Genomic DNA, 27,988 nt, shown 5'->3' with positions numbered 1-27,988 from the left:
TATTGCAGCAATCTACAACCAGGATAGTGAAAACACACCAACACTATGAACACAGAGAAAACAGGGCCAGCTAACACCTTCCAACAAACGATGGCAAATGAACAAAACCAAGGTCCCAGTATTAAAAATAAAAAAGGACATTAAATAAACAACACTTTTAACACAGGGAAATTCCACACAGGAAACAATCAGGAAAAATAATACAAAACAATATAATGTATACAATCAGGACAACAAATAAATGAGAAACCATCTGAAAACAAGGGAATTCAAGAAAGGAAACAATCAGGGCCAGCTAACACCAGCCAGCCAAGAATACCCCCACGGAGGAAGCAGCCAGGCTTCGAAGTAACAAGGCCATTACATGCTAATCAGGATGACTCATTGCAGCATTCATGCTTTCCCCCAACACACAAAATTTTGAACACCAAACATGGACAATACTTCACAGGGACATAAGCCCCCTCTAGCCTCTCACTACTTCCTTCCAAACACAAAACAGTAGTAGCCAACATGAATAGCACTACAAAGCTTTGCATCAACAGACCCATCCAATCCCTATCTTCAATGAGGAGCATAGCCAAAGTGGGAAATCAAATTTACCCAGAAACCAAAGACAACACTGAACCCAAGAATGTTCTATCGAGACCAAACTTGTGGAAGATAACAGACTTTAAATACTACTGCAGTTTGTAAGTGTAAAGCAGGCATGATGTCGCAGTACACACACAACCTTATGCATACTGAACATAAATACAAGCATATAACATATATTAAATACCACCACTTCCTCAACAATTTTTTATCAACACCACCAGACTATGCCACAGCAACGCGTGGCCGGGCACAGCTAATACTGAATAAATAAATATTTGAGTGAACCCTTTTTTGCTCATAAACTTTTAATTGTGAGTCCTTTTGCTCTAGCAGTAGATGCAAATGGTATTTGTGCTTTTTAAGGATAACTCGAGAATCAATGTAGCACAAGTTTGTCTGACTGATATATTTTGCCTTTAGTTCTTATCTGTATTATTTTCACTATGGGGTGACTTTGATCTTTAGCATTAAATAATTCAGATAGACAATTGTACCTTGCAAGGTTGTCTGTCAACCAAGGAGTAACCCTGGTGATGTCTTTCAGAACTCCGATCATTGGGTCCAAAGAAAAATATCTTGGCTTACGACTGCTGCAGACTTCAAAAGCCCGACAGTACAGTGTGATTTTTGTGATTGATCTACTTGCATTCTGTGAGCAGCATGTGGATATTGAATGGCTAATCCCTTAACTGACAACATTCATTTGGTACTAGGAGCACTCCAGCTTCCCAGTAATGCCTTTTACCATATGCTCTGCTGCCTCTGGAATCATTGGATTAAAAAAAAATTCTAGATTGCAGTGTTTTATAATACCAAGTGTTCCATTCGTCTTTCCCCCAGTTTAGCACATTGTCATTAGTTAGTGGAATAGAAGTATGCTATGCATGCATAGTATGTGCTTAGTTTGTCAGTGTCTCAGTTATAATTGCTTTATGGATGGCAGTAGAAGATGTCATTAAGGAGCAAAGAGAATCTTTCTGGGAAACTGGTCTGGCAGAGAAAATTATCCTGGTGGGATTGTACTGCTGCTTTCACAGGATTACTAACAACTTCAGCTGGACCTGAATTGTGTCATTTGGAGGCTGTTGCTGAAGTCTAGATGGATTGTATCACATTGAGACCTCACACACTGTACAATTTAAATTGCAGCATGTTGAATTCCTCTGAAACTTTGGGAGAATATGTTTTGATACTTTCTAAAAGCCTTGTAAAAGTTAATGTTTTAATTTTAAGTTCTAGTTTTTGGTAGTACTTACCCGCAAATCATTTGTATGTTTTTTAAAAATCGTCTATTTATTTGGTACTTGGCATGGCAATATATGTTGGGATGAATCTGTATATTTTTATGTTGATTGGTGGGGATATATAAATTATGATTAGTTATGCAAAATATTAGCCTGCAAGGCTTAGGTTTAACCCGCTGAGCCCCTGGTGGCGCAGCGGATTAAACCGCTGAGTTGCTGAACTTGCTGACGGAAAGGTCGACGGTTTGAATCCGGGCTGCGGGGGGTGAGGTCCCTCTGTTAGCTCCAGCTTCTGCCAACCTAGCAGTTCGAAAACATGCAAAATGTGAGTAGATCAATAAGTACTGTTTTGGCGGGAAGGTAACGGCACTCCATTCAGTCATGCCGGCCACATGACCTTGGAGGTGTCTATGGACAACACCAGCTCTTTGGCTTAGAAATGGAGATGAGCATCAAGCCCCAGAATCGGACATGACTAGACTTAATGTCAGGGGAAAACCTTTACCTTTAGGCTTAGGTTTTTCTAACACTAAATTGTGGCCAATCAGTTTCTAGGCTGGGTTGCACCGCCAAGTGCATAGGAAAAATGCTCATTGTGAGAGGAAGGTGTTGAAAAACACATTGTGTCTTTACGCAATATATCTGAGTGTAAAGTACAATACGGTTTAAAACAGGAAAAGTTTTTTCTGTTCTGGTTGAGTTACTCCTGAATTTATTTGATTAATAATGTTAACATTTTGTGCTTTGGAAGGAATTTTAGTGATCCTGATTAAAAATATTGAATTTTAGTGGAGTCAGTAGATTTGGCAGAATTCTGTCATACCCTTTGAACTGTATGTTGACCCCATAGAATTGCTGCGTGATCTCAGTGATGAGACAGTTTTGCAACTCATGTGTTTTACCCATGAACATATACAATGTTCCCCCACTACTTCGCAGTTCGCTTATCACAGACTCGCTGTTTCGTGGGAAAACTATTTATTTATTTACCCCATTGCTGCTGCCCCCTTGCTCCGTGCCCACCATGTTGCTCTGGCTGCTTCTGCTCCTGCAGCCAGGGAAGAAGGAATGCAGCTCCGGCCCGGTGAATGAGCGAGCAAGAGATAGTGGGGGCGGGCGGCAGCAGGAGCCTGGAAGAGGCAGCGAGGCTCCTTCTGCTGCCTCTCCAGCTGGGCCACACAAACATGGAGAACTCAGAAGAGGGGGTGGAGTCCTCCACAAGTCCCGCCGCCTCTTCTGAGTCCTCTACGTTTTCCAGCGTGACCCAGCTAGAGTGGTGGCAGAAGGAGCCTGGCCGCCTCCTTTAGGCTTCTGCTGCCACCTGCCCCCACTCTCTCACCCACTCTCCCTTGCTCGCTCATTCATTGGGCCGGAGCTGCATTCCTTCTTCCCTGGCTGCAGGAACAGAGGCAGCCAGAACAATATGGTGGGCATGGAGCAAGAGGCCCACCGCGCTGGTAGGGAAGGCTTCACTGGCTCCCTGGTGCTTGCAAGGGCGAGAAACACCACCTAACTATTAAAAAAATCATAAGTATTAAATAAAAATGGTGCCCCTACTTTGTGGATTTTCACTTATTGTGGGTGGTCCTGGAACATAACACCCGTGATAAGTGAGGGAACACTATATATGATTTCATTGAATCTTTCAAAATTATAAAGAAATCCACATGTATATTGCATATGGTTACATATTTTTGCTGATTGTTGGTTTCAGAACAGATGGGGTTATACAGAATCATGCTTGTCTATTCATCTCAAAAAGCCAGTCCTTTTTGAGCTATGGTATTTAATGGCATGGGATACATTGCTGACAACCTCATTTTTCTATTTGAGAGGAATCTCAGCTTTGGGTCATAGGTGGGTCAAATACGGTGATCGATGGATGGAGTAATAGTGATCCACTTGTTGCTTCTATGAAGGCATGTCTGACAATTATTTATCACCCATGCACTTTATGTGGAATGTAAAATGTTTCTTTTTCTTCTCCTGATTGCTCTTTTTTGCCTTTAAAACTTCTCTTAATTTAAAAGCAGGAATGGGATTATGATTGTTTAGAATTTTATGTGATTCTAACTAGAGTGGTAATTTTCTAGTATCAAAATCCTTTAGCTTAAAGCAGTGATTTTGGAAGAACTATTAATTGAAATTACATTGTGTTGGCAGCAAGGTGGTAAAGCATTCCTGGATACATCCAGATGCATTGAGACTACTATATCCAGTTGACAGGCCTAATTCTAGTGCAAACATTGAGTCAATGGCTGAATGGTAAGTCTGTGTGTAAATGAATCCCTTTGTATCTGTGGGTATGCTCTAATTGGGACCAGAAGTTGGATTTTGACATTGGACAGCAGCTGCTTTCATCCTGGATAGAAGGGGAGGATAATTGTAGTCCAAAGCATCTGGAGGGGGCACCAGGTCAAACAGGTAGGGCTGTCAGGCAAAGGGCAATCCAGGTAAAGTGGCTTGACCATTGTAAGTTTTATATAGCATGAGTGCATCAACTGTGGATTTGTGGTGGTTTTTCATTCTGGAAAATCGTGAAGTGAGCCATTTTGTTTTTCATGGTTCTTTGTGTGGGTTTTGAATAAAGTAATATATGTCAGTACACATCTTTTGTGGATGGTCAGGATGTTAAAGGGCCTACAAATCTACTTGTGTCAGGCATAAATAACCAATTCTTGTCCATTGGGGAACCTGATGTTAGAATGCAAATGGTCCAAGTAGAACGGATAAAGTATCTGCATTTGTGCAAAAGTATTTAATTGACCAGTCAATTAAACGCGTTTTAAATTATGTTGCTTTGTCAGCTCTTTTTAAATTGTTTATTGATGTCCAGAGTACATCTTATCTTGCTTTAAAATGTCAAGGATACTTAAGGATGTTATGTCTAAAATTACAATTTGTAGTTCAATAGCAAAGTTATACTTTTATTAATTGACAATTCTAGCTCACACTTCTTTTCTAAACTGCATCTGTTAACTATCTTATTTTGTAGTCTTAACTTTAATTAGTTTATATGCCTTTTTCACACAACAGTTTAAACAATATATGAGGAAAGGGAGAGCAATAGTCCTGGGACTGCTTCCTTTGGATCAAAAATCCAAAAAAAAAACAACAACCCTGTTATTCATTTCATATACGTTAATTTAAGTTACTTCATATGATAGAACTGAGATTCCCAGTGCAACTTTTGCAGTAACTTGTAAATACATTAATCGTGCTGCTTTTGATCTTTGTTCAAAATTACATTGTTCAGTGATTACTCACCATTTTATAAGTAACGGCAGAGATAAATCTTAATTTTTTGCATATACTTACCAGAAATTTAAACAGATAGTGCTGATTTCTAAAATGCATTATTTGAATCTAGATCCTATTTAGTATAACTAAACAGGATCTACATTGGGCTTCAGTGAAATGTGTTTTTGTATTGACATCTATTAACACTGATTTCTGAGATAAGAATTTTACTATGTTATATTTCTGGGACATCGATAGCTAACAAATAATTTTTAGATGCATTTCCCCCACATATTCCTTGTTGAATAATGGTTTGTAATTTTTTTCATTTACATGACATAACTTTTCATATGAAGGTACTAAAATAATAGGGAGATTCTTATAGGATTTTTAAAAGATCTGATGACTGGGTTTGCATGAACCAGTGTACTGACTCTCAATGCTTTCTCCATCATCATAATTCATTTATATCATACCATCACTGTACATCAGGTATGGGCAAACTTCGGCCCTCTAGGTGTTTTGGACTTCAACTCTCATAATTCTTAATAGCCAGTAAGATGGCTGGATTTCTGGGAATTGAGGTCCAAAATCCCTGGAAGGGCCGAGGTTTGCCCATGCATGCTGTACATGGTGCTTGGCAAGTAAAAGAAAAACAAAACAGTTTTCTTCTACCAAGTTTACAATCTGATTAAGACAAAAATGGAAAAGAGGGTGGCAGTGTGGGGAGGGGATTATATTCAGCAGATACTGCCTTTACTTCTCTCTCCCTCAGGACAGTGGCAGTTGTTAGGATGGGGGCCTTCATCTATTTCTGGGCCTAGGCTTTAGCCTCCTAGGTGAATGATTCCCAACCTTTGGTCCTTCAGTTTTGGACTTCAACTTCCAAAAATCCCAGGCAGTTTACCAGCTGTTAGGAATTGTGGGAGCCGAAGTCCAAAACACCTGGAGGACCAAATCTTGGGAACCAATCTAATCCATGGCATGATATAGCTGTGCTTGCCTTTTCTTTCTGAGGGCAGGCTGGTGGAAGTGGAGATGGAAGGAAGTGCAGTGTTCTCTTCTATTCCTCTCTGGGTGTGGTAGCAAATAATGGGCTAAATGTACACAGTTTGCTTAGCATCTGAAAGTAAAGCCAGTCTTCCCCTTGTACAAAATTAATTTAGAGCCAATAAGACATGTTTATAGATATTTATCTCTAGTTAAAACAACTTCCCAGTAGAATTCATACAAAGTTATTGGAGATGTATAAGATATAAGGTTGTCTATTACATCTTCATTTCATTGCGTAAGATGGAGGTGTCTGCTTCTTACATTTGTTTCTTGATCTAGTTTATATTATGGATGTCTCTCAGGCTAGAGAATAACTGACTTAACAGTACATCTCAGTGGTTTCATAATTCAGTGGTCTGTCATTGCAGTGGTATGGAGAAATGCAAAAGAACAGTTTTTTATTTTTAATATTTTTGGTTTTCATTTTAATGTTTAAAGTAGATGATGCTTGTCATGTTCTAAAACCAATTAGCATTAACTATCTCAAAATTGATTAATTTTGAAATATTTAATTTCATTACATTTATTTATTTATTCAGTGGCTGAAGCAGATGACTGAAACTATGCTTTCTGGCTATAACGATAATCTCAGGATTACAGAGACACACAGGGGTGGTTGCCCAGGGAGCAGTTAGTGATATTTGAGAGAGATTATGAGACTTTTTTCTGTGCCCTTGCCTATGAAAAGCAAAGACATTGCTGGATCAATCACTTCTTTGCCTCTTAATACTCAGTAAAAGTTTCCAAAAGGAAATGCTTCTCATTTTGCCCTTATTTTCCAATTTAGCATTTTGGGCAGCAAATAATTTACTTGTTAAAGAACTATGTTGCTTCCTCATGCTTCCCTTGTTACTTCCAGTGTTGGAACAGGGCCTTCCTTTGCTTAAAATATAGGTTAAATTAAATTGCAAAATTAGGAATTCTATGATACTGATAGCTTTGTTAATTCAAGGAATTGTGATATTATGAATTACAATTCCCAAACATTTTTAAGTAAGCAAAGATGTTTTTGAAAAAATTGTAACTCAAAAGAAGTAGATTTGCTGTTAATCCAGACTTTGAAATGGACTGCAGCCTTCAGTTATTTTGTTGTTCAATTTTGAAGTAGTTGAGATTCTGAGAACAGTATAACAATACCAATACTGAAATTTTCCTTGATTTTTCCTATAACTAATTTAGGATTAGTTTAAGATGCAGTTTCTAAGAGGTTCTAATTGAGATATAGGATGTTATGCCTTGTTCCACATGCTAATGCTATTGTGTTTTGATTCAGAATCTGCCAACTCTTTCATGTTACCTGGTTGAAAGGTTCCAGAAGGTTTAAAATATGTCAAACAGGTCAAAGACCTTATTGTTTCCGAAAAGTCATCGTGGTGATATCAGTATTTCCAACATTTGTTTCTCTCATATGTGACTAGCCAAATCTATTTTTGGATTATACAGCATTTGGAGTTCCCCAGCCAACATGGTTATTAGTTAGTAAGTAGAATACCCATCAACATTTTGTAATGACAGGCTGATATGATTCAGCCTTCAGTTCTTATCTTCTGTTGTCTAGATCTTTTTCACATTTTAAGGAATTGTGGAGAATACTAAGTGTACGCATGTTATTTTACTGCTGGGCTAACTACTATAAACGACTGAAAACCAGTCAGTGCAGTCTGAATATCCAGTGTCGTAGTTAGCATATCCAGCTTAAACTGGTTTATCCTAAATCATTTAGAGATTTCCAGATAATTATATATTTAAAGATATCTCATACTGAGACACCTTCTCCGTGTATCACTGCTTGTTAAAATAAACATTATCAATTCAGATTTGATGTATTCTTTATCTATCCTTATTGAATATACAATAATATTTCCCACTTTTGCTGACTGGAGTGCCAAGAACTAATTGCATTTAACACTATTTTCAGAATATTTCTGGACAATTTAAAAGTTTTCCATTTTTGGCATGTTATTTGTTTTTATATTAAGACTCTAATATCCATATGAAAAAAATCTGGCCTGTTTACTTTCTATTTTAAGTTATTTCTCTGAGATTGCTTATATAAATCTTGATTGTGAGCTCCGAGGTATGTGCCATCTGAAAATTGTGGTCAATTATCTCCCCTTTTAAAATACAATTCATATGTCCTAAAATTAAATGTACGTAAATGTATGGGTAAGAGATCTCCCATTATTAAAATTATCAATCTTTCTATAACTGAATGTATATATGTTTTATTTATTGAAAAGTATTGGTATATTATTTCTCTTTAAAAAACAGAAAGACAGGATAAATAAAATGTATTGCGAAATAACGTAACAATGGTAAATATTAAAACCAACTATGTTTTTCTGTAATAAATAGGAATAAGGGAAATTGTCAGGAAAATGTCGGGTATGCACATAATTATTCATTTAAAGAGAGAAACTGTACTGGAAATTGCCTGATCTCAGTTGCTCTTATTGTTGTGAGGAAGAGAGTATTGCAGTGGAGAAGATTCCTTTGCACCATGACTTTAGAACAGTAATGGGCAACTTTGGCCCTCCAGGTGTTTTGGGCTGCAACTTCCTCAATTTCTAACAACCAGTTTGCTCATGCCTGCTTTAGAACCTCATTAAGTTGTCATGTGGTCAGCAAAACGTCCCTTTATATGCAAACTGGAATTCATACTAATAATAGTTCAGATCCTTGGTGGTGTTATATTATTTGGCTATTCACCTGAGAGAGTATTGTGTCTTTTCTGAGTAGTTTAAACACATGTTAGCACATTAGCACTTTTTTACACAGATGTTCACTTAGTGCTTTGAAGATATTCTGTAAAGTTCCTTGCCCAAATGACCTACCAGAGGATGAGCCTGTCTTAACATTGTACTCCTATGGTGCTTAAATTATCAGAGTACCAAAAACAGAGGAGCAGTTGTGGTATTAGAAACCAGAGAAAGATCTTAGTTGGGTTTAAAGGTGCAAAAAATAACCCTTCAGGCTCGTAACATATGCAAGATTGGCTAATATTACTTCTGAATCATGCCACCTTTTGTATGCAGACACGCTTGTTTCTGATTGTGCAGATATTTGAGACAGAACTGTAGTGTTACAGTTCTAATTTGAAACGTGTGTATATATATTTGACATGGGACTCAAGGGATAAGAAATACTTAAAATTGTTCATGGCTATTCAACTACATTTCCGCATATTCAGGTCATTGCTATTCCAATAAGTGCATAACGAATCTCTTTGTAGCCCGATATTGAAGGTGAATGCAAAGAATACTTTAATACTAGCATACTAGAATGTTGGGTATATTCTCATGTGTAATATGACATAATGGACAGAATATATGATATCTGTGAATGACTTCTATAAATTATTTTTATCAAAGGTACATGTGTACATGATATTTTAGCTTAAATCTTATAAAATTTTAGCTTAATAAGTTACTTACAAGTTACTGGTAGCTTTGGGTCTAATAGAACAGTGTTATTGGTGAATGCCAGCCTTCCCTATCCTAAGACTAAAAGACAATGGTTCTCCTACCTTTAAAAACCAACATGTTACATTCCAAGCTACTGTGTTATGAACTAATGCAGGATTTTCCAAATGCCTTGGACAACTTTCTGACTTAGGTTCATTTCTTAGAAAAGCAGTTTCATAACCATGGTGTGCCATGCCATGAATTCTTACTCTTGTTGTATATTCCTGGCTATAACTACCGTATGATGAAGCAGCAGGCATTTTGGGCTCAGTACAGTTTTATATCATTAGTCAGATATAATTCAAATGCTTCCACAGTAAAGCATGCTATTTTATACATTTCCTAGGGCAAACGGCATTTGAAATAGTGATCTGATTTTCACCTGTATTGATGACTTGAAAGTCTATTTGTCAAATACTATCAACTGGCTAATGTTTTGATTATTTTTGTAGCTCAGCCATACTTCAAGCATAGTTCATTAACAGAATACTACCCCTCTATTTCAAAAAGATGCCTTAATGTTAGGTAAATGACCATAAGTTAATGAACTTACTTGGCAGCAAGGTGAATAAAGCCTTGCCAAATTGCCAACTGGTCTCTGGTTATAAGAAACTTATGACTGTAAAACATTTTCTTCACTTAAGTTTCTGCAATACTTTATTGGTTAACTTTAATTATAATGAGTACCTTGAAATGTGACCACACCAAAAGTGACACATGAGCAGCCTGGTGAATCTCAGTAGGCAGAGTCAGTACCATGAATCCATTTAAAGAATTGGCGAACCAAAAGCAATTTTCTAAAAGATATAAATGTTCATGGTTCTGTTTAAGGAGCTCCACTGGCTGCCATTTACTTTCCGGGCCCAATTCAAGGTGCAGGTTATCACCTACAAAGCCCTAAACGGTTTGGGACCCACCTACCTTAGAGACCGCATCTCCCTCTATGAACCCACACGTTCTCTTCGCTCGTCGGGGGAGGCCCTTCTCTCGTTCCCACCACCCTCATAGTCGCGGTTGGTGGGGACGAGAGAGAGGGCCTTCTCCGTCGTGGCCCCCGGCTTTGGAACTTGCTCCCTAGAGAGATCAGGCAGGCCCCTACCCTCCTCTCCTTCCGGAAGAGCTTAAAAACCTGGCTGTTTCAAAAGGCCTTCGGTGTTTAGTTGTTGCTGGATTGATCTATCTGTCCATTCCATAATAGTCCCATTGTTGTTGTCTTGCCATTTTATACAGCACTTTATTGTCCATTCAACTTGAGATTTCCTTTCTCATTTCGTAACACTCTACATTCGCCTGGGTTCTACGAATTAGTCTCCTGTTTTTAACACTGTATCCTGCTTGTTGATTTTAATAATTGTTTTTATTGATGTTGATGTTTTTTACTGGGATAATTGTTTTATTGCTTTGTTACTGTTTGTTTGTTTTATCGGGCCTGGCCCCATGTAAGCCGCCCCGAGTCCCTTCGGGGAGATGGGGCGGGGTATAAAAATAAAGTTGTTGTTGTTATTATTATTATTATTATTATTATTATTATTATTATTCAAAATATATGGGGCAAGTAGATAGTGAGCAAATAATAAGAATGGTTAGAGCCTCAACTTGATCACCTCAGTAATATAAATGGAATGTAGATATTTTTTTTAGCAAAGTGTGCTTATTGTTGCTAAAATAATATCTGTTTGAAGTTAGTTAGTGAATTATATCTCTAATGAGCAATAATTTTACAGCCTCCGCTTATCCTCATATTAATTAAGAGAACAAACTTCATTTACTAACAGATGTCCTATCTTGAATATAAAAACAAATACCTCATATTTGGAAGGACAGTGAGCTACCAGAAATGAAAATTTGATTTCTGTTGTTGAGTAGCAAACTATCTATCTAGAATCCTTAGTTGAGCCAAAGGTTCTCAAACACTATGTGGTCACTTTCAGGGCACTATATGCTACTTTTCATCTTTCTTGCTATCTGGAAGAAATTAAGAAGAGTTGTTCTTCTTTCTTATGATAGGTTTTACATACCTGTTTCATCGTATTGTTGAAAAATTGTAAGTCACTTATTTTCAAAAGTGGTTTGCTGTTCAATGAACCACTACTGGGGAACAGAATGCCTAAGCAATTTTTTAAAAAAATCTTGTGATTGTATCTTAATGTTCTAATGTAGCTGTAACTATATCTGTAGTTAAAACAGTTTTTCCATATCTTTTGTGTAAGGCAACTGAGGTTTTACTGCTGTTTTTATTGTGCTTATGTAGGATTCTAATTAATATGCTGTACAAGCAACAGTACACAATGATTGTGTAATTTTTCACTTGTCCTTAAAAGCTCTTGCAATTTGATATCATTCATAGAATGTTATGCATACACCCACACAGTGAAACCCAAATCTTTGTATGTCACCCACAATTTTACCCAACCCATTCATTATACTCCACCTGTATGCCATGCTAAACATTGCCTGTGCTAACCTGCTTTCAGTTAACACTACATGTCTTAATTTGGCCTTAAACAATACAAAGAGAAATTTGAAACCTAGAGTATTGTATACTTGAAAATGTTGTTTGTTATATCAATAAAATATTTCTTCTTAAACAGAAAACTTTTAACTGACCTCTGTGGCTAAAATAGCTATTCTTTACAGCTATGAATGAATGAATTTATGAACTGACCTAGCAAGCAAAACTAGTACATAGCGGTTAATATGACTTACACTTAAAGAGTAATAGTAAAATATACTTAAGATTTAAACTAAATAAGTTTGGTGAAGCTTCCTTAAACTTTATATTTGTTTTCTGGCATGTTTTTCAACCACATGAGTACATAGGTAGATAAATAACTTTGATGCAACTAATTAAATAGTTCTGTTTGGTAACTAGCCTGTCCTTGGGCATCTTTTCAAGTTCTAACGTCACATTATAAACCACACTGTCTTTCTTTCATTGCATAATAGTCATATCCCCCTTTTGGGGGTGCTAAAATGATATTTTTTGTTTTCCTCACATAATAGTCACATCCACAATTAACAGGCATGACTATTATGCAAAGGGGCAAAAGTAATTTGTTTTGGATTGGTAAGATGTAATCTGCTATCTAGTTAAGCAATGCTTTTTCTAATAAATTAATTGAAAGTGAGCTAGAATAAAGTTAGATACAGTTTGCTTTTCATTTGAACTTGCTCTTGGACTTAAAGTATACTTTTATTTTGATAAAGATTTTTTAAAAGTTTTCGCAGAACTCCTGTGATGCCTTCGTGGAACTCTAGGGTTCTGTGGTACACAGTTTGGCAACGCCTGCTCTAGGCACACAGTATTAAGGTAATTCTGTTATCAGAATTGTCAAAATTTAATTTTTGTGATAGCCATAACAGGTTCCAGAAGCTTCAGAGCTTCAAACCAAAGCCCACATCTGGTGTAAATTATGATGTTGGGTTTTTTTTGGGGGGGAGGGGGGGAGTATTGTATTCATTTTCTGTACACTGTCATGCTTTTCCTTTAAGGTATCAGATTTTCTTCAATAATGAGAAATGGTTTACATGATTTTTGGATGAATTATGTTCAAACTTCATGGCTTTAAATAAACTGGATCCTGAAATGGTGTCTAAGCCTAGATAAACAGCTTATTATGTGTTGGAGTATAATTAAACAGCGAACATGCCCATGTTTGTCTAAAGACATGGGGAACATTAATCCTTTTTCACATTTAGAGTAGCCCATAACCAATGGCAGAGTACAACGTAAGAAAAGAAAAGATTTTTTTCTCCAACAAGAGTAGAGTGAGACTCTGAAATTCTGGAGCTACCACACGCAGCCAATTGATAAGGGAGATACCATAATATTGAACTAGTTGGATCAAAGCTTCGTTGAAAGTAGCTTCATGGGCATTCTCTTCTATCATATATGCAGTTGTGTTCTCACTTGGGCATGATGCTAAAAATAGTGCTTAGTTTTTTCAGATAAAACTCTATAGTGCAGATTCCCAGTAGGATCTTGGCAACTAAGTGATTACTTCTAATCAACCTCATGCTGATTAATTGTGATTGGATGAAATCTAGTCAGGGATGTTGTAGTTTCCATTCTGGATTCTCTAAGCCAGCAGTTCCCAGCTTTTTGGTTATGGGTTTTCTCTCTCTCTGCAGAACCCTAACTGTCCCTAAGCACGGTGAACCCACAAAGTTCTTCCTTCTTTCATCTACTACTATTTTTGGGTGTTTTGTATAATGTAGTTTGGAAATAAAGAGATTCAAATTTCATATTTAAAGCAAAGTGTGGATACAAGTGCTATATCTGGGCATTTTGGGTGCTTGTCTAACCCAAAAGTACAAAAATACATCTGTAAAATGTTTGAAAGAGATTCACTATTAATGGAAACAAAGGGGCCTCATAACACTCAAGTATTTATCCACTTTAAATCCAGTTTCTGCCTCCTGCAAAATTGTGGGGTTTGTAGTTTGGTGAGGCCAAGGAGCTGTCTGGCTGAGCTGTTTAAAGGCCCCTCTCTAAAGTGGATTTAAAGTGGATCCAAACTCTAGTGTGATGAAGCCCAAAGTAATGTTTCTCTTAAATATTTCCCTATTTCTGTACTCCACCCAAGTTACTGGGATGCAATCAACCAGTAGATTTTCAGTTGTAGACGTGGTAGGAGTCTGTGATGTATTTTCAGAATGACAGTATTCCCAATTTAAGAACGCACACACATACACACACACACAAACACATATACATACATACACACATATACTTAATGTAGTTGAATATGGAAAATATTCATGTATTGCTGCCTTCCCAGCACAGATCAACTTCAAAATTTAAAAACCTGGTGGAATCATGAAATAGTATGAGCATGTTATAACCAGTGTCTGTTCTGGCTATTAAATGAAATAATCTTCCATACTGACCTGTCTCTGTCATTCTTAAGGAATGGAAAATAATTGCTTCCAACTGAATTCTCAGAAGACACACTGGCAGCATTTCATATACCTGTTCTGTAATCTTATGCCAACTTGGAGTTTTTCAAAGGTAGATATGTATAAAAGCTGCTATAACTGCCTTACTTATTGACTATTCTACAAGAGCCTATTCAAATATTAAAGAACTGGAAAATATTTGGGCTTAAGCGGACCTCTATAGCAGACATGTCCAGCATAGGTCATGAAGGCCATTCTGTTCCTCCTGTCTATGTGTGACCGGTGTCACTTCTTTGTGGAGAAGTCCCCAAAGGCTTTCTAACCTGTTGAAACACATCTCCTGACCTTGAATTCACTTGAATTGTAGAACTTGGGGGAGAAAAGAGAAATGAGGCAGCGAGATATAAAGTAGGAATATAGTTGGAAAGAGAGTGTTGTGAAGGACATACAATAGAGTTCCGGTTATTCGACATAAATGGGTGGGCCGAATGTCAAATAACCGGAACTGACGGATAATAGGGAGGCCCTATTACGCCTCCCGGCAATCCGATTTAGGGAAGTGCCCCGTGAGCGCTGCTGCCTAGCAATGCTCACGGGGCGCTTCCTTCTCCCTCTTCTTCTCTCAAGCTCCCTTTGGCTCAGCAGCGCTCCCTTCCTCGGGCTGCCCTAGGAAGGAACTCAAGAGGAGAGGGAGGAGGACTTTTATCTCCCTCTTCCTCTGGCTGCCCCAGGAAGAGGCAGAGGGTGAGGCAGAGGCAGCCATGAGCGCAGCGTTGGCGGCGGCGGCGGCTCCCTCTCGGGCCTCCTTACAGCTCTGCGCCCTCTTCTGCATGGAGCCCGCCCTGCTGTCCATCGCCTCAGAGGAGCTGGTGGGAGCCTTCGAGCTCCTCAAAGGTGAGCAAGCAAGGCGCGGGGAGAAGAAATCTTCCATTAGAACTTCCTTCAGAGCCTGCCTCCCTCCCTCGAGGCACCTTCCCGCAGCCTCAGTTTTAAAAGTTGCACAAAGGGCGCCTCTCTAGTTTGGACTTCCCGTCTGCTCCCGCTGGAAGGGCCCCTCCATGATCCTCCATGCATAGTGGGCAAAAGTCATTTCCCTCCTTGCCAAGCCCCCGGCGGCGCCTCAGATAATACGGAGTGTTGGTTAACCGGAACTCGGATAACCAGAACTCTACTGTGCAAAATATAGCTGATCGTGTGGGTAATGTGACAGAACAAAGAGGAGAATTTCAGTGAAAGGAGGGAGAGGCAAAGTTAACAATTTAAGGTACAAAGAAACATTATGTAATGAAGCTTCTACTCTTAAAGCAGAACTTTCCAGCTTCACTTAAATATTTAATAACTAGCTTTCTCCCATATGGACCCCAAAGTGGCTCACAATATATGATAAAACAGTTTGAAATACATAAATGAAAAAGCACAATTCACTTAAACATTAATTTAAAATTGTTTAAGGCAACCTGGAATCATACCACACACTGGATTGTGTTTGAGAGAGAGCAAGATAGTGCACACACAAGCAAGCCTCTCAAGGGAAAGACTGAAGTGATGAACAACTCCTGGTACATTTATTTGTAATACTAACTTAGGTAACTAGCAATGATATTAGATATTTGGTAATTTGTAACACTATTAGAAAAAGTCATTGTTATGGGGTGTGCTGAATGGTACCATTAAGAAATATATAAGGATATGAGTGGACTACAACCCACGTCATGCCAGTTTAATCCCCCCCAACCAATATTTTATTTTGATCATGGGGGTTCTCTGTGCCAAATGTGGTCCAGATCTGACTTTGGTGAGGTTCAGAGTGCTGTCTAAATGCAGAGTGAACTACAACTCCCACCCTGGTGGGCCAGTCTCCCCAAACCTCTACAGTATTTTCTGTTGATCATGGGGGTTCTGTGTGCCAAATGTGGTCATCAGTGGGGGTCATAGTGGTTTCTGGAAGTGGGAGCAAATAGGAAGGTCACCCACACACATGCATGCATGCGTACATATAAGTTTGATTTTGATTGTGCAAGATGCTAGATTACAACTGAAAGGGTTATAATTAACATTAGATTCTGAATTCTTTTTCTTTAATCACAGGAAGAGGAATTAACTTTGAACAAATGCATGTTCTATGAACTATGTTTTTCTGGTGTCTATTTATTTATTTATTTCCATCATTTCTATCTGGCCCTTCTCACCCGAGGGGACTCAGTACGGCTTACAGATCTGGCAGAATTTGATGCCAATTTGATGTTTGGATTTAGGACTCTTGACAGACTGCCTTTCATCTGCCACTTAGCCACTGGAAATGTTTTTTTTTTTTCTTCCTAGATGAAATTTACTGAGGTATAATCTCAGGAGAATAAGAATTTTAGGAATGTGCATTGTTGTATTTGCATTCTTGGTTATTCTGTTATATTGGTAAACTACATAAATTCCTTTTTCTCGCTATACACACACATGCATACATACTTTTAAATTGATGACATCACCTCTAGTTTCTTAAGTCACATTTATACATTATCTGTTTATTCCAGTGGTTCCCAACCTTTTTTTGAACAGGGGCCACTTTGACCAGGGACCATCTTGACTAGGGGCCACTCTCCAACATTAGTCCCAAAAGGGTTGCGAATCGGCTTTTGGTCAACTTTAAATTCAGTTTGGTTATTTGGGATACTGATTCAGAAAATTGCATTGGACAGACTACATCAGCTCTAGTTTCTGATACAGAACATATGCCATCCAGTAGTCGCCATATGCTCGCCCACAGAAAACCATATTTAATAATCTTGAGCATATCTGGCCTATCCAATCCAATGGTCAGCTCTGCAGAAAGGAGTGGAAATAAAATAAATTAAATACATAAATAAAGAGGAAGGAGATTCATGGACCACATTTTTGTAGTGGGCCACGGCCCACAGGTTGAGGACCATTGGTTTATTCGATATTCAGATAGTAATTGTGGAAATAATGATACTTAGACATTGGTTTGTTAGTTTTTAAAAAGTGTTTTCAAAATGCATCATATATGTATGTTATCGTCAGTATTTTTAGTGTTTTAAATGAAAAATCCTAATGTTTTTTTTCTGACTACGTTAACTGGTATCAATCTTCACTATTGGACCAAAATTGAAAGTAGCTGAAATTTGATACACTGTTCATTTTCCTGTGAAAAAACATACATAACTTTGAGTAGTTGGATTTTGCTTACTTGCTTTCAAGCTAGAAGTACAACTGAAAGGCACGTACACCCATCATAGCTATTCATGTTATGAAATTGGCTGCTTTCCTTTATTGAGTTGCACTTGCCTAAAGAGTAGTAATGCATCAGCATCTCTACTGGCTTATACATCTCCCAGCAGCTGCCACTGCACTATGTTGTATTTCCACAACAACTAAGGAAATATTGCTGCATGCCCTTAACAGTTTTTAGCCTCCATGTTCTCTCTATTAAAAAAAAGGCCATCACAATGTTTCTATTATAACAAATAAATCCTGTTTTAGTATTGGATAAGCAACAAAACGGCCTTTGATATCTTTGTCTTGCTGGAATCTCAAGTATTTACAGTTAGAATTTTCTACAGTATAATTTACAAATAAATAAAAGGCCTTGCAATAATGAGCAGTGCAGAAATCCATAATTATCGAGCTCACTTCCATAGCCACGTTGTACTTGCATGATCTTGGGTGAAAATCGTGTATGCTCTAGTGCAAAGGCTTGATCAAGACTAAGTGTTCATTTGTGTTATTAAATAAATACAGAAGGAGAACTTACAACTCCAGAAAAACAGCTTGGCAGGTTCGTACTACAAGTTGAATATTCCTTATCTAAAAGGCTTGGGATCAGAAGTGCTTTGGATTTCATATTCTTTTAGATTTTGGAATGCCTGTATTTGTTTATAAGTTCACAAGATATCTTGAAGATGGGACCCAAGTCTAAACATGACAATCATGTATGTTTTATGTACACCTTATACATATAGCATGAACATGATTTTATACAGTTTTTGATACTTTTGTGCATATGAAGCACAATTTGTGTACATTGAACCACAAGAAAGCCAAACGTATCACTATTTCAGCCACCCATTTGGATGATTTAGGAGTACAATTCTAAACCTGTAGTACTGCTGCCCATATCTGAACTTCAGTTCGTTCTCACCTTGTTCTCCAGAATATCTGGTTCATTATTTGCTTTAGTGTAACCTAGTGACTGTGTGATCAAATTAGACTCCTTAAATGTCCGTCTAGAAGACAGGGAAATCTTCTATATGTTTACCTGTTTCTACTAGAATGGAGGAGTACAGTGCTTTTTTTCTTGATGCTTGCTTATTAGAAGCTGAGAAAAGGTCTGCTTTGTCAGACAGAAGTTCTATTCTAGCACTTCTGTCTACAGTGATCAGTCACATGCCTCTGGGAAGTCCACACACAGGTGGCACTGGTGTCCACCAGCAACTGGTACTTAGTCGCAGACTGGTACTCCCTTCAGCCATCATAACAATAGCTTGTTGATCAACAGCCACCATGAATTTATTGAGTAGTCTCAAAAGACCAACGTTATTTACAAACTAGTATCAATGTTATATCTTTTTCTTGGTGGTTGATTGAGATGACATATTGAGCAAAAAAGAAACTATTGTTGTATGTAGATCTCAGTTTCGTAACCTAGCTATCCATGAGCTGTAATGATTCAGGAAAGAGATCCTTTTTTTTTTTACTCCAAGGCAATTCATTAGTTGAATGTGACTTTTTTTCTAAGAAAAAGTGCTCAGAGCGAAGGTAAGTACATTGATATTCAAAATGGCAATAAGCTTCATTTGTCCTTTTAAAGAACTCTTAACTCTAAAATTCCTTGTTTAAGCCATAGCAGCGGTACAGTTGCTTAACTCCTTTTACTTTGAGGAGAGGAAATATCTACATAATTTCTGTCCGTTTTGCACTTAGGCTGCCCTTTGGACAGTGACATTCCTTCAGTTTTTTGTCTGGCTAATTATCTCCAATAAAAATGAAGTAATGCGCAGATAAAATCAAGGTGTAGTTAAATTAATAAGAGCCACAAAGCTCAAAGAGCAAAATGGAAAGACAGAGGTAAACTGATATGAGCTGTTAGTATGAGGTTCATCATCTTTTAAAAATGATGTAACATATAAAATCTGTGCAGTTAGATCATTTGTATGTTTTAAGGAAAATTTCTCACTTTAAAAACCTTTCCAAATAAATGTATTTTCAAGGGTGTCATGCGTACGTACACTTTGATGGGACATCTGAGGACAAAGCTTTTACTTATATCTAGCGTGATTTTTTTTTTGCTAACTTTTATTGTAGCTACTATCAGGTTGTTGGAAGAACTGAAGGACTTTAAACCTAAAAGCTCGATATATTATCTACCAAGTTTCCGCTATCCCACTCCTGTGGAACTGTTTGTTTAAATTGAACATTATTTTTGTGGCCAAATGTTTGCAGATTTAGCTAATGTTTTCATTGCGTGGATATGTAGAAATGTTCAGGAAATACAGAGATGTATCACTTTCATTTACATATTCTAGACCAGGGGTCCTCAAACTTTTTAAGCAAAGGGCCGGTCCACAATCTTTCAGACTGTTGAGGGGCCGAATTATCATTTGGGGGGGGGGGGGGACGAACAAATTCCTATGCACACTGCATATGTCTTATTTGTAGTGCAAAACAACAACAACAATGAAAGAACAATACAATATTTAAAAATGAAAATAATTTAAACCAACATAAACCTATCAGGATTTCAATAGGAAGTGTGGGCCTGCTTCTGGCCAATGAGATAGTCAGGTTAATTAGGATTGTTGTTGTTGTTGTTGTTGTTGTGTGTCTTCAAGTCATTTCAGACTTTGGGCGAGCCTAAGTCCAAAATTATTTATTTATTCATTTACTACATTTATTTACTACATTTATATCCCACCCTTCTCACCCCGAAGGGAACTCAGAGCAGCTGTATGTACATACAATATATTATATTATTAGCATAGCACAATATTAGCATTATACTATATTGAACTATACCACTATACTGTAATTTTATATGTAATATATAACATATAATTAATATTATTATATGATATTGTTAGTATTGTATTGTATAAAATGATAATATTATTATCAATATTATATGCATATACAATATATTATATTATTAAAACTGATATAAAAATATTATATTGTAAATGAGGACGGGGGCCAGGTAAATTACCTTGGAGGGCCGCATTCGGCCCCCGGGCCTTAGTTTGGGGACCCCTGTTCTAGACAATGGCTGGCAAACATAGACATCCTAATCCTTTCCTGCCCCTTTCACTTCTTCAATCCATAACTTGATTGCTTATATAGAATTGCTAATGTATGTTTTTATGACATTGAAATCAAGAGCCAGATTTATATTTCTCTATGATATTATAGCTATTTGCATAAAGAGTGTAAATAGGGATGAAATCTCATGACTACAGGACATTGGAAGCTGCAGCTAAAATTGTAGAAACTGAATCCTGAGGTCGCTATGATATTAATAGCGAAATACTGATTTCAGATGGCTGTTTCCCAATTACAGATTTTACTTCAAGTTTCTACTGTGTCTAAAAGCTAAAAAATTATATGCATTTTACATTAGCTACCCTGTAGTGTGCATCATTTACTTTTATGTCACATACCGTATGTACTCATGTCAAAGTTAACAAAATCAACCCAGAATCTGAGCTGACTTATCCATGGGTCAAGTGTAATTTGAGCCTATGATCCATCCTGTCGTCAATACAGTGGAACCTCAACTTACGAGTGTCCCAATTTAAGAGTGCTTTGAGTTAAGAGACATTGCTTAGCCCTGGTTTCACTTCAACATACCGTGTTTCTCTGAAAATAAGACAGTGTCTTATATTAATTTTTGCTCCCAAAGATGTGCTAGGTCTTATTTTCAGGGGATGTCTTATTTTCTATGAAGAAGAATTCACATTTATTGTTGAACAAAAAAATGAACATTATATACTGTACAGTGGTTGTCATCACAAACCAGCATGACCAGATAAACTGTGAATCTTAGCAAGAATTTCTTGTTACTGCTGTACCATTATTTCCATGTACAACATTCTATGGTATGTACATTTCCCGATCCTGCATTCTCTGTTGTTCTGTTTGGGAGGCATGCTTCCAAACAAAAACTTAGCTAGGTCTTACTTTCAGGGGAGACCTTATATTTAGCAATTCAGCAAAACCTCTACTAGGTCTTATTTTCTGGGGATGTCTTATTTTAGGGGAAACAGAGTATGAGCAGAATTTTGAGTTAATGCTAACGTGAGAGTACACAACTTTAGGGCTTCAAGGGAACCGCCTCTAGAGTAGGGCCCGAATCCTTTTTCATCTGTTTCTTTTGTGGTTTTGTTCCATTCCGTCCATTCAGATTGCACAGAATAGTACAACCCCACAGGAACAAAAGAAAGTGCTTGACTGTAGGCCCCGCAAGCTGGGCCTATGAGCCATCAAGTGCTCAATGGCTTGTAGGCCCACCTTGCAGGGCCTGGCACTTTGCCATTCAAGACCTGAAAAATCTTTGTTTTGTTCAGACCTAGGACAGAAAAAATCCATTCGTATAGGCTCACGTTTCTGTATGCGGCAGACAGAAACGGAAATGGGGCCATATGAATGGTACAAATATAAACAGTCAGTAATTCCATACAAATGCACAAGACTTGTCTGGTTCGGGGGAGATAGCTGTCTACTTTGCTCTTGTCCACTTTGGGAGATTGCGATCCGTTTTGTTCTTGTCCACTTTGAGGAACTTCTGGTTAGTTTTGTGTGGTTTTTATTCATTGTATATTATGCTTCATGAAGAGAGAAAGGGAGGGAGGCTGAAATTAGTACAGTATGAAGAAAATGATGCTTCTGCCTCTTCACTTTGTGCTTCCTTGCCACAAGGAACAATTTTAAAGTGATCTTTCTTTTTATTGTTCCATGTGAATGTGCATTTATACATTATTTATTATTTATAAAGTAAATTTTCTTATTTAAAAATGCATTAATAGCATTTCAATTGAAAAAATTAATTTGAAATAAGAGTGATTTGAGTTAAGAGCTCAGTCATAGAACTAATCAAACTCTTCACTCAAGGTATCGCTGTACTTTAAAACAGACATTTTTACATGCTTTTTACATGTCCTGAACTTATCCATACTTAAAACTACAATTTTGGCCCCATACTTCCCATTTACTTCTACATGGGTTTAATGAGAATGTAGGGATCTCAAGATCACCTATATTCACCAGGGATTCTGATGATCTCTTTCCAGTCTAGTTCATGTTTTTGATGTTTTGGTAGGCATTATAATATAATAATAACTTTAGGCTGGATAGCCATCTGTTGGTGCTGTTTTGATTTGTGTTTTTATTGCATGACAGAAACAAGTTGGACTGGGTAGCCCCTGGGTTGTTCCTGTTGTTGTTGTTATATTGTAAAGCCCAGACAGCCCCTGGGGTCTTCTACTGAAATACTGTTAAGTTTATGTTGGTTAAAATTGTTCTTCATTTTAAATATTGTATTGCTCTTTCTTTCTTTGGCACTATAAACAAGATATGGGCAGTATGCATAATGATTTATTTATGTTTTTTTCAACTAGTTTACACAAACATTCTCCATCTATCTGCCACTGGCCTGGCCCTTCTGTCAAATTTTAAAATGCAGTGCAGCCCCTGTGTTCAAAAGTTTTTTAGGTGCTTCAAAAAGTTCTCAGTGACTTTAAAAGTTTTAGAACTCCTGACCTGGAATGACCAGGCAGTTCTTGCTCCCACTAGTTCTAAAGGTCTACTTGATGTTTTTGACCCGTTGCCTTTTCCACATATATAAGACATTTGATTTCATTTGATCTGTGACTTATTTTATTTCACCACAAAAATACATCTGACAACTCTTTATAATAATAATAATAATAATAATAATAATAATAATAATAATAATAATAATTTATTCTTGTACCCCGCCCCATCTCCCCGAAGGGACTCGGGGCGGCTCACATGGGGCCTTGCCCAACATCACAATATAAAACAAAAACACAAATTTACAACAATAAATTAACAATATCGGTAAAACAATCGAAAAGGACAATCTTACAAGATAAAACGTTAAAACAGGTATATCAAACACAAGTCTGGGCCGAAAGGTGAATGTGTCAAATCGGGAGGAGATAGTTACATAATTGACATAGTCAATGAAGTACTATAAATGACAATAGTGACAATAAAAGGGCAGATCAGTGGGTCTATTATTACATAGGCAGGCATCTTAAACCAACAAAAGTCACTCATCAAAGGCTTTCCGGAAAAGCAATTATAGCAATTATATTATATATAAGGATTTTAAAAAATCATTTGTACTTACAAATATGCTTTTTTGAAACTCTTGCAATGTGACTAGCTTGCTTAAGGCTGGCTAGAAAGTTGTATTTGTGAGGCAAGACTGCCGTTTCATCTCCAGATTGCATATGAATGGGAACATTGTACGATGTGAAACTTGAAAGCTCCAGTGAAAATACAGATAATATGCAAACTGAGCGCAAAACTAATAGTTTTGGTGTGTGTTTGGTCTACAGTGTATTTTTGTAGGTGTGAATGATATAAGCCTTATGGATGTAACCTAAAATCCGTATCCAAAGTGCTTCATGTTATGCTATTTATTTTATAACGCTTCATCTTGGATCAGCATGTGTGAATCTTCTATGTATGGCCAAAACCTTAAAGGTCTTTGGAATCTCGATGTGCATACTTCTTAAGCAAAACTTAGAGAATAGTGTATCTTTTTATAGAGCTGAACAGTGGTTGGATTTATTGCAAATTACTTCAGCTGACGGCAACTGGAAGCTAACATTTAGTCATGAAAGGTGGGGGCAGGAAGCTGTTTGGGTTGGTTTAAGGAAATGGCGAATACCTTTCTAGTGAGCATTTTAAGGTTTTATTTTTATAACACTCTATTTCAGAAGCTTCAGGGAAGAGTAAAAGGAAATGTGGTTCCCCGCTCCCTGATCATTTGCTGTCTTGTTTGTCTCCCTACCCCTTTATTCCTGGGTGCACTAATATTAAAGCTATTAAACTAAAACTTGGCAGTATGGCTAGCTTAGATGGCTGTAATGCCGCTTTAACATTTTTAATCTGCTAAATCACTTAAGCATTTCGATGGCTGCCAGACATAAATCTCTTAACTTTGAAAGAAAGTCTTGGTGTAGTTGAGCTTTATCCTTGTTAATGGACAAAGCTGGCAGTTGACTTTTCTTGTCTCAATTTTTGGGTCCCCCCCCCCCCCTCCAGTGTTACAGTAGATTTGAGACAGTTTACGTATTGGGCTAGTACTAATATTTGCAGCATATTGTTGCATTTAGTGTTTGGATCTGGAAGAATTTAGTTTGAATGGCCCTTGAGCTGTAAAAATATGGTTCTAACCATGACTCATTTTTTGCAGCACTTGAGAGGTGAACTGAAATTGTATGAAAGAGCTGCTACTTGGAAAACCCAGAAGGGGGGGGGACTTCTTAGGTTCTATAAAGATGTTAATTCTCCCCCAGGGTGATATTTGAAGTAGTATTAGAAGTGGCACTAGGCTCATGCGGTCTTTCTTCTGCTGTATAAGAAGTGTAAATTTAGCAAAATCTGAAAGGCTCATGTGTTCAGAATGGTAAAATCTGCCAGTTTGGTTATTTACGCTTCTCTGCTAGGGCCAGGGAGCATGAGAATTGGACACCAACCTGATATGTCTGCTGGTACAGTCTGTCTGTATTGAGGCTCTCAAATGTTCTTGGGCACATCATGGAGCTGACTTGCATACTTTCTGTTTAGCACGTGGAACCCACTTTCATGCCTTACTATTTGTTAGATTTCTTCAACATGGCCACATTTCTCTTTAAGCTACATGCCATATAGACTAGGTAGTTTTCTTGACCTTGTTATTGTTCCTGCTCCAAGAATCAAATTCCCAGAATGAAAAAAGAGCTGTATCTTCAGAATCAGTAACTTAAAGTACAATTTTTAAAACCTTAATGATCTGGGACCAGATTGTTTCTTTTAAGACATGGACTATGTGAGGATCATCATAATTAGAATCCCTACTTATTTAGCGTGTTCCCAGAAACAGATCTCTGAGTACAAGGAAGTGGGTCTTTCTTTTTAACATTTTTGACAGACTTCTCAGTCTTTTGGTTAGACCTGAACTTGGAATGCAGCTAAATCCCATGCTAATACCATATAAAGGGCTACAGGTTATAAGGCCTTGGTTAAAGGCATTAGTAAAAATGTTTTTTTGTTTTATTTTTAGGTACCGTGCTCAGAAAGGTTCCAGTAAAAGTCTCTTGTTGTATTTTATCATATATTTGTACTGTGCTGCTCTATGTGTGTGTGTGGGGGGGGGGGATGTTTAAAGGCCATGATGCTAACAAATACCATAAAATAATTGTGTATAACCATTATTTACTGTGCAAAAGTTCTCTTTTTGTTACATTTGGACTCATCACCATACTTTCTAATGGGTTATATTTTAGTGTTGAGAATGAATAGAAATTATTCACCATGTTCATAGTTTTATTTAAACTTCGCCTCTTTTTATGACTTTTCAGAACAAGCTAAAACATAAACCAGAGACACCTTAGATCTTGCCATCTTTTTCTTATTCTAAAGTCTTGTGTCAGTGTTGTGCAGACTGACTTTGAATGTTTCTAAGCTGCTTTTCTTTCTACAGCAGTTGGGCTTCCCTTGTTATGGGGTACAAATGGCTATATTGCTATTAATATTGTTCACAACATAAACAGCCAACACCATTAGAAGATGCATTTCAGAGAACACACTCACACATGTGTTTCTTTCTCATTCATTCTATCTCTGAAGAAATGTCTCCTCCATTGATCTGACCTGGTGGCTATCCATTTGAAATAATGATATCTATTTTTTTATATTGCAGATTTAATACAGTGCACAAATGAGATGAACGTAAATATCCCACAGTTGGCGGACAGCTTGTTTGAAAGGACAATGAATAGCAGCTGGGTAGTGGTATTTAAGTCGCTCATCACAACTCACCATCTAATGGTGTATGGAAATGAGGTAACTGATTACCGCAGACCATTAAAAGTTTAGAGAATATACTTTCTCAGTGCAACCTGGTTTTTGTTGATTGTCATGGACAGCGGTTGTCTTTAAAAACGGCCTGATGTATGAAGATTAAAGAATGATCCCAATTGTTGTGTAAGCACTAAAGTACATAATTAATAGCACCTACATCTGACAGATAAGGTTGTAGGTTTGTTGAACATAGAGGTGTACAAACTGCAGCACAGAATCTCGTGCAGTCCCTGGATCCACTTTTTAAGCCCCCAAAAGAGGCCAGTCTCCTAATGCCCTCAATTAAAAAACTGTTGGCACAATTTTACAGCATCTTTGTCCAAATGCTACATGGAGAAATTGGAAAATATGCACAAACACAGCGATTCATACAGCGATTCATGTCTGAGAACTCCCAAATATTTCTATATTAGTTAGAATACCTTTTCAAAATGAATACTCATTTTGAGTACTTACCCTAAAAGTGCAACAGATATCAACCACAAAGCAAAAAAAAAAAAAACATTATGATTTTAAATGTATTTTAAGGGTTTTTAAATTTTGAGAACAATAATTGGGTATATTGATCTGTTTATCTGTTACGAATTAAAAATGAGTATAAATAATTATGTGCTTAATAAGATATCATGCATAATAAAACACAGCTACCTTTATTTATATGGTAATAAATCATGGCAAGGAGATTTCTGTGCCTAGCCTATATACTGTTTCTTCTTCACAGTGGAAGTCTATATAACTTCTGCCAGCAATGGAGGGAAAGTGGCTTCCTCCTAAATCTAATGATTATATATCACTTGGTTGTGGTTTAAAAAAATAAGTAAATCTCAAGGTGAAATCAGTGGTTGGAATCTGAATAACCTTGCATGCATGGCTAATAATGTCTTGTGAACACTGAGGCTTGTCTTATCTTCCCATTCAGTCATACCTTGTGTAGTTTTAGTAGCTACTTCCAACTTTTCCTGTAGTTATATTCATGTACATATGAAGCTATCTTATACCAAGACACATTATATATCCATCTAACCCAGTGTTCCCATATTTTGATTGGTGGCTACTTCTCTTCAGATGCTTAGCAGATATTCTTTCTGAAACTGGGTGATGATAGAGTTGGGTGCTAAATGTATACATACAGAATATAGGCACCCATGTCACAGATGTTCTAGGTTCAAAAGCACTTTGTGTGCACTCTTGAATTTGAGGAACTTTATTATCTTTTTTAAAAGAAATGTCTGTTTATAGCATAGCTGCCATTCCAAACTAGAAAAAGATGATCAGAATATTACTAGAGCCATAAGCCACCCTGTATTTGGATCAGTTTCTGCATAGTATACATTTTGTAGCTTATCTTCAATATAGGTTACAACTCTTAATGTGGCTTGTGCCTTTGTA

At 37.3% G+C, this 27,988-nt stretch overlaps 1 protein-coding gene across 9 annotated transcripts in view; it reads left to right on the top strand.

Moving 5' to 3' along the window:
- Positions 1 to 27,988, top strand: part of picalm (phosphatidylinositol binding clathrin assembly protein) — a 76,971-nt gene that overhangs the window by 11,426 nt on the left and 37,557 nt on the right. For all 9 annotated transcript variants that reach the window (XM_062977107.1, XM_062977106.1, XM_062977108.1 and 6 more), the window contains exon 2: positions 26,439 to 26,581. In XM_062977107.1, coding sequence (XP_062833177.1) covers positions 26,439 to 26,581 — 143 coding nt within the window. The remainder of the gene's footprint in view (positions 1 to 26,438; positions 26,582 to 27,988) is intronic.

Source organism: Anolis carolinensis, chromosome 3 (genome assembly GCF_035594765.1).
Source record: "Anolis carolinensis isolate JA03-04 chromosome 3, rAnoCar3.1.pri, whole genome shotgun sequence".
Taxonomy (NCBI): domain Eukaryota; kingdom Metazoa; phylum Chordata; class Lepidosauria; order Squamata; family Dactyloidae; genus Anolis; species Anolis carolinensis.
The sequence above is the reverse complement of the archived record's forward strand: the minus strand, read 5'-3'. Positions and strand labels throughout refer to the sequence as shown.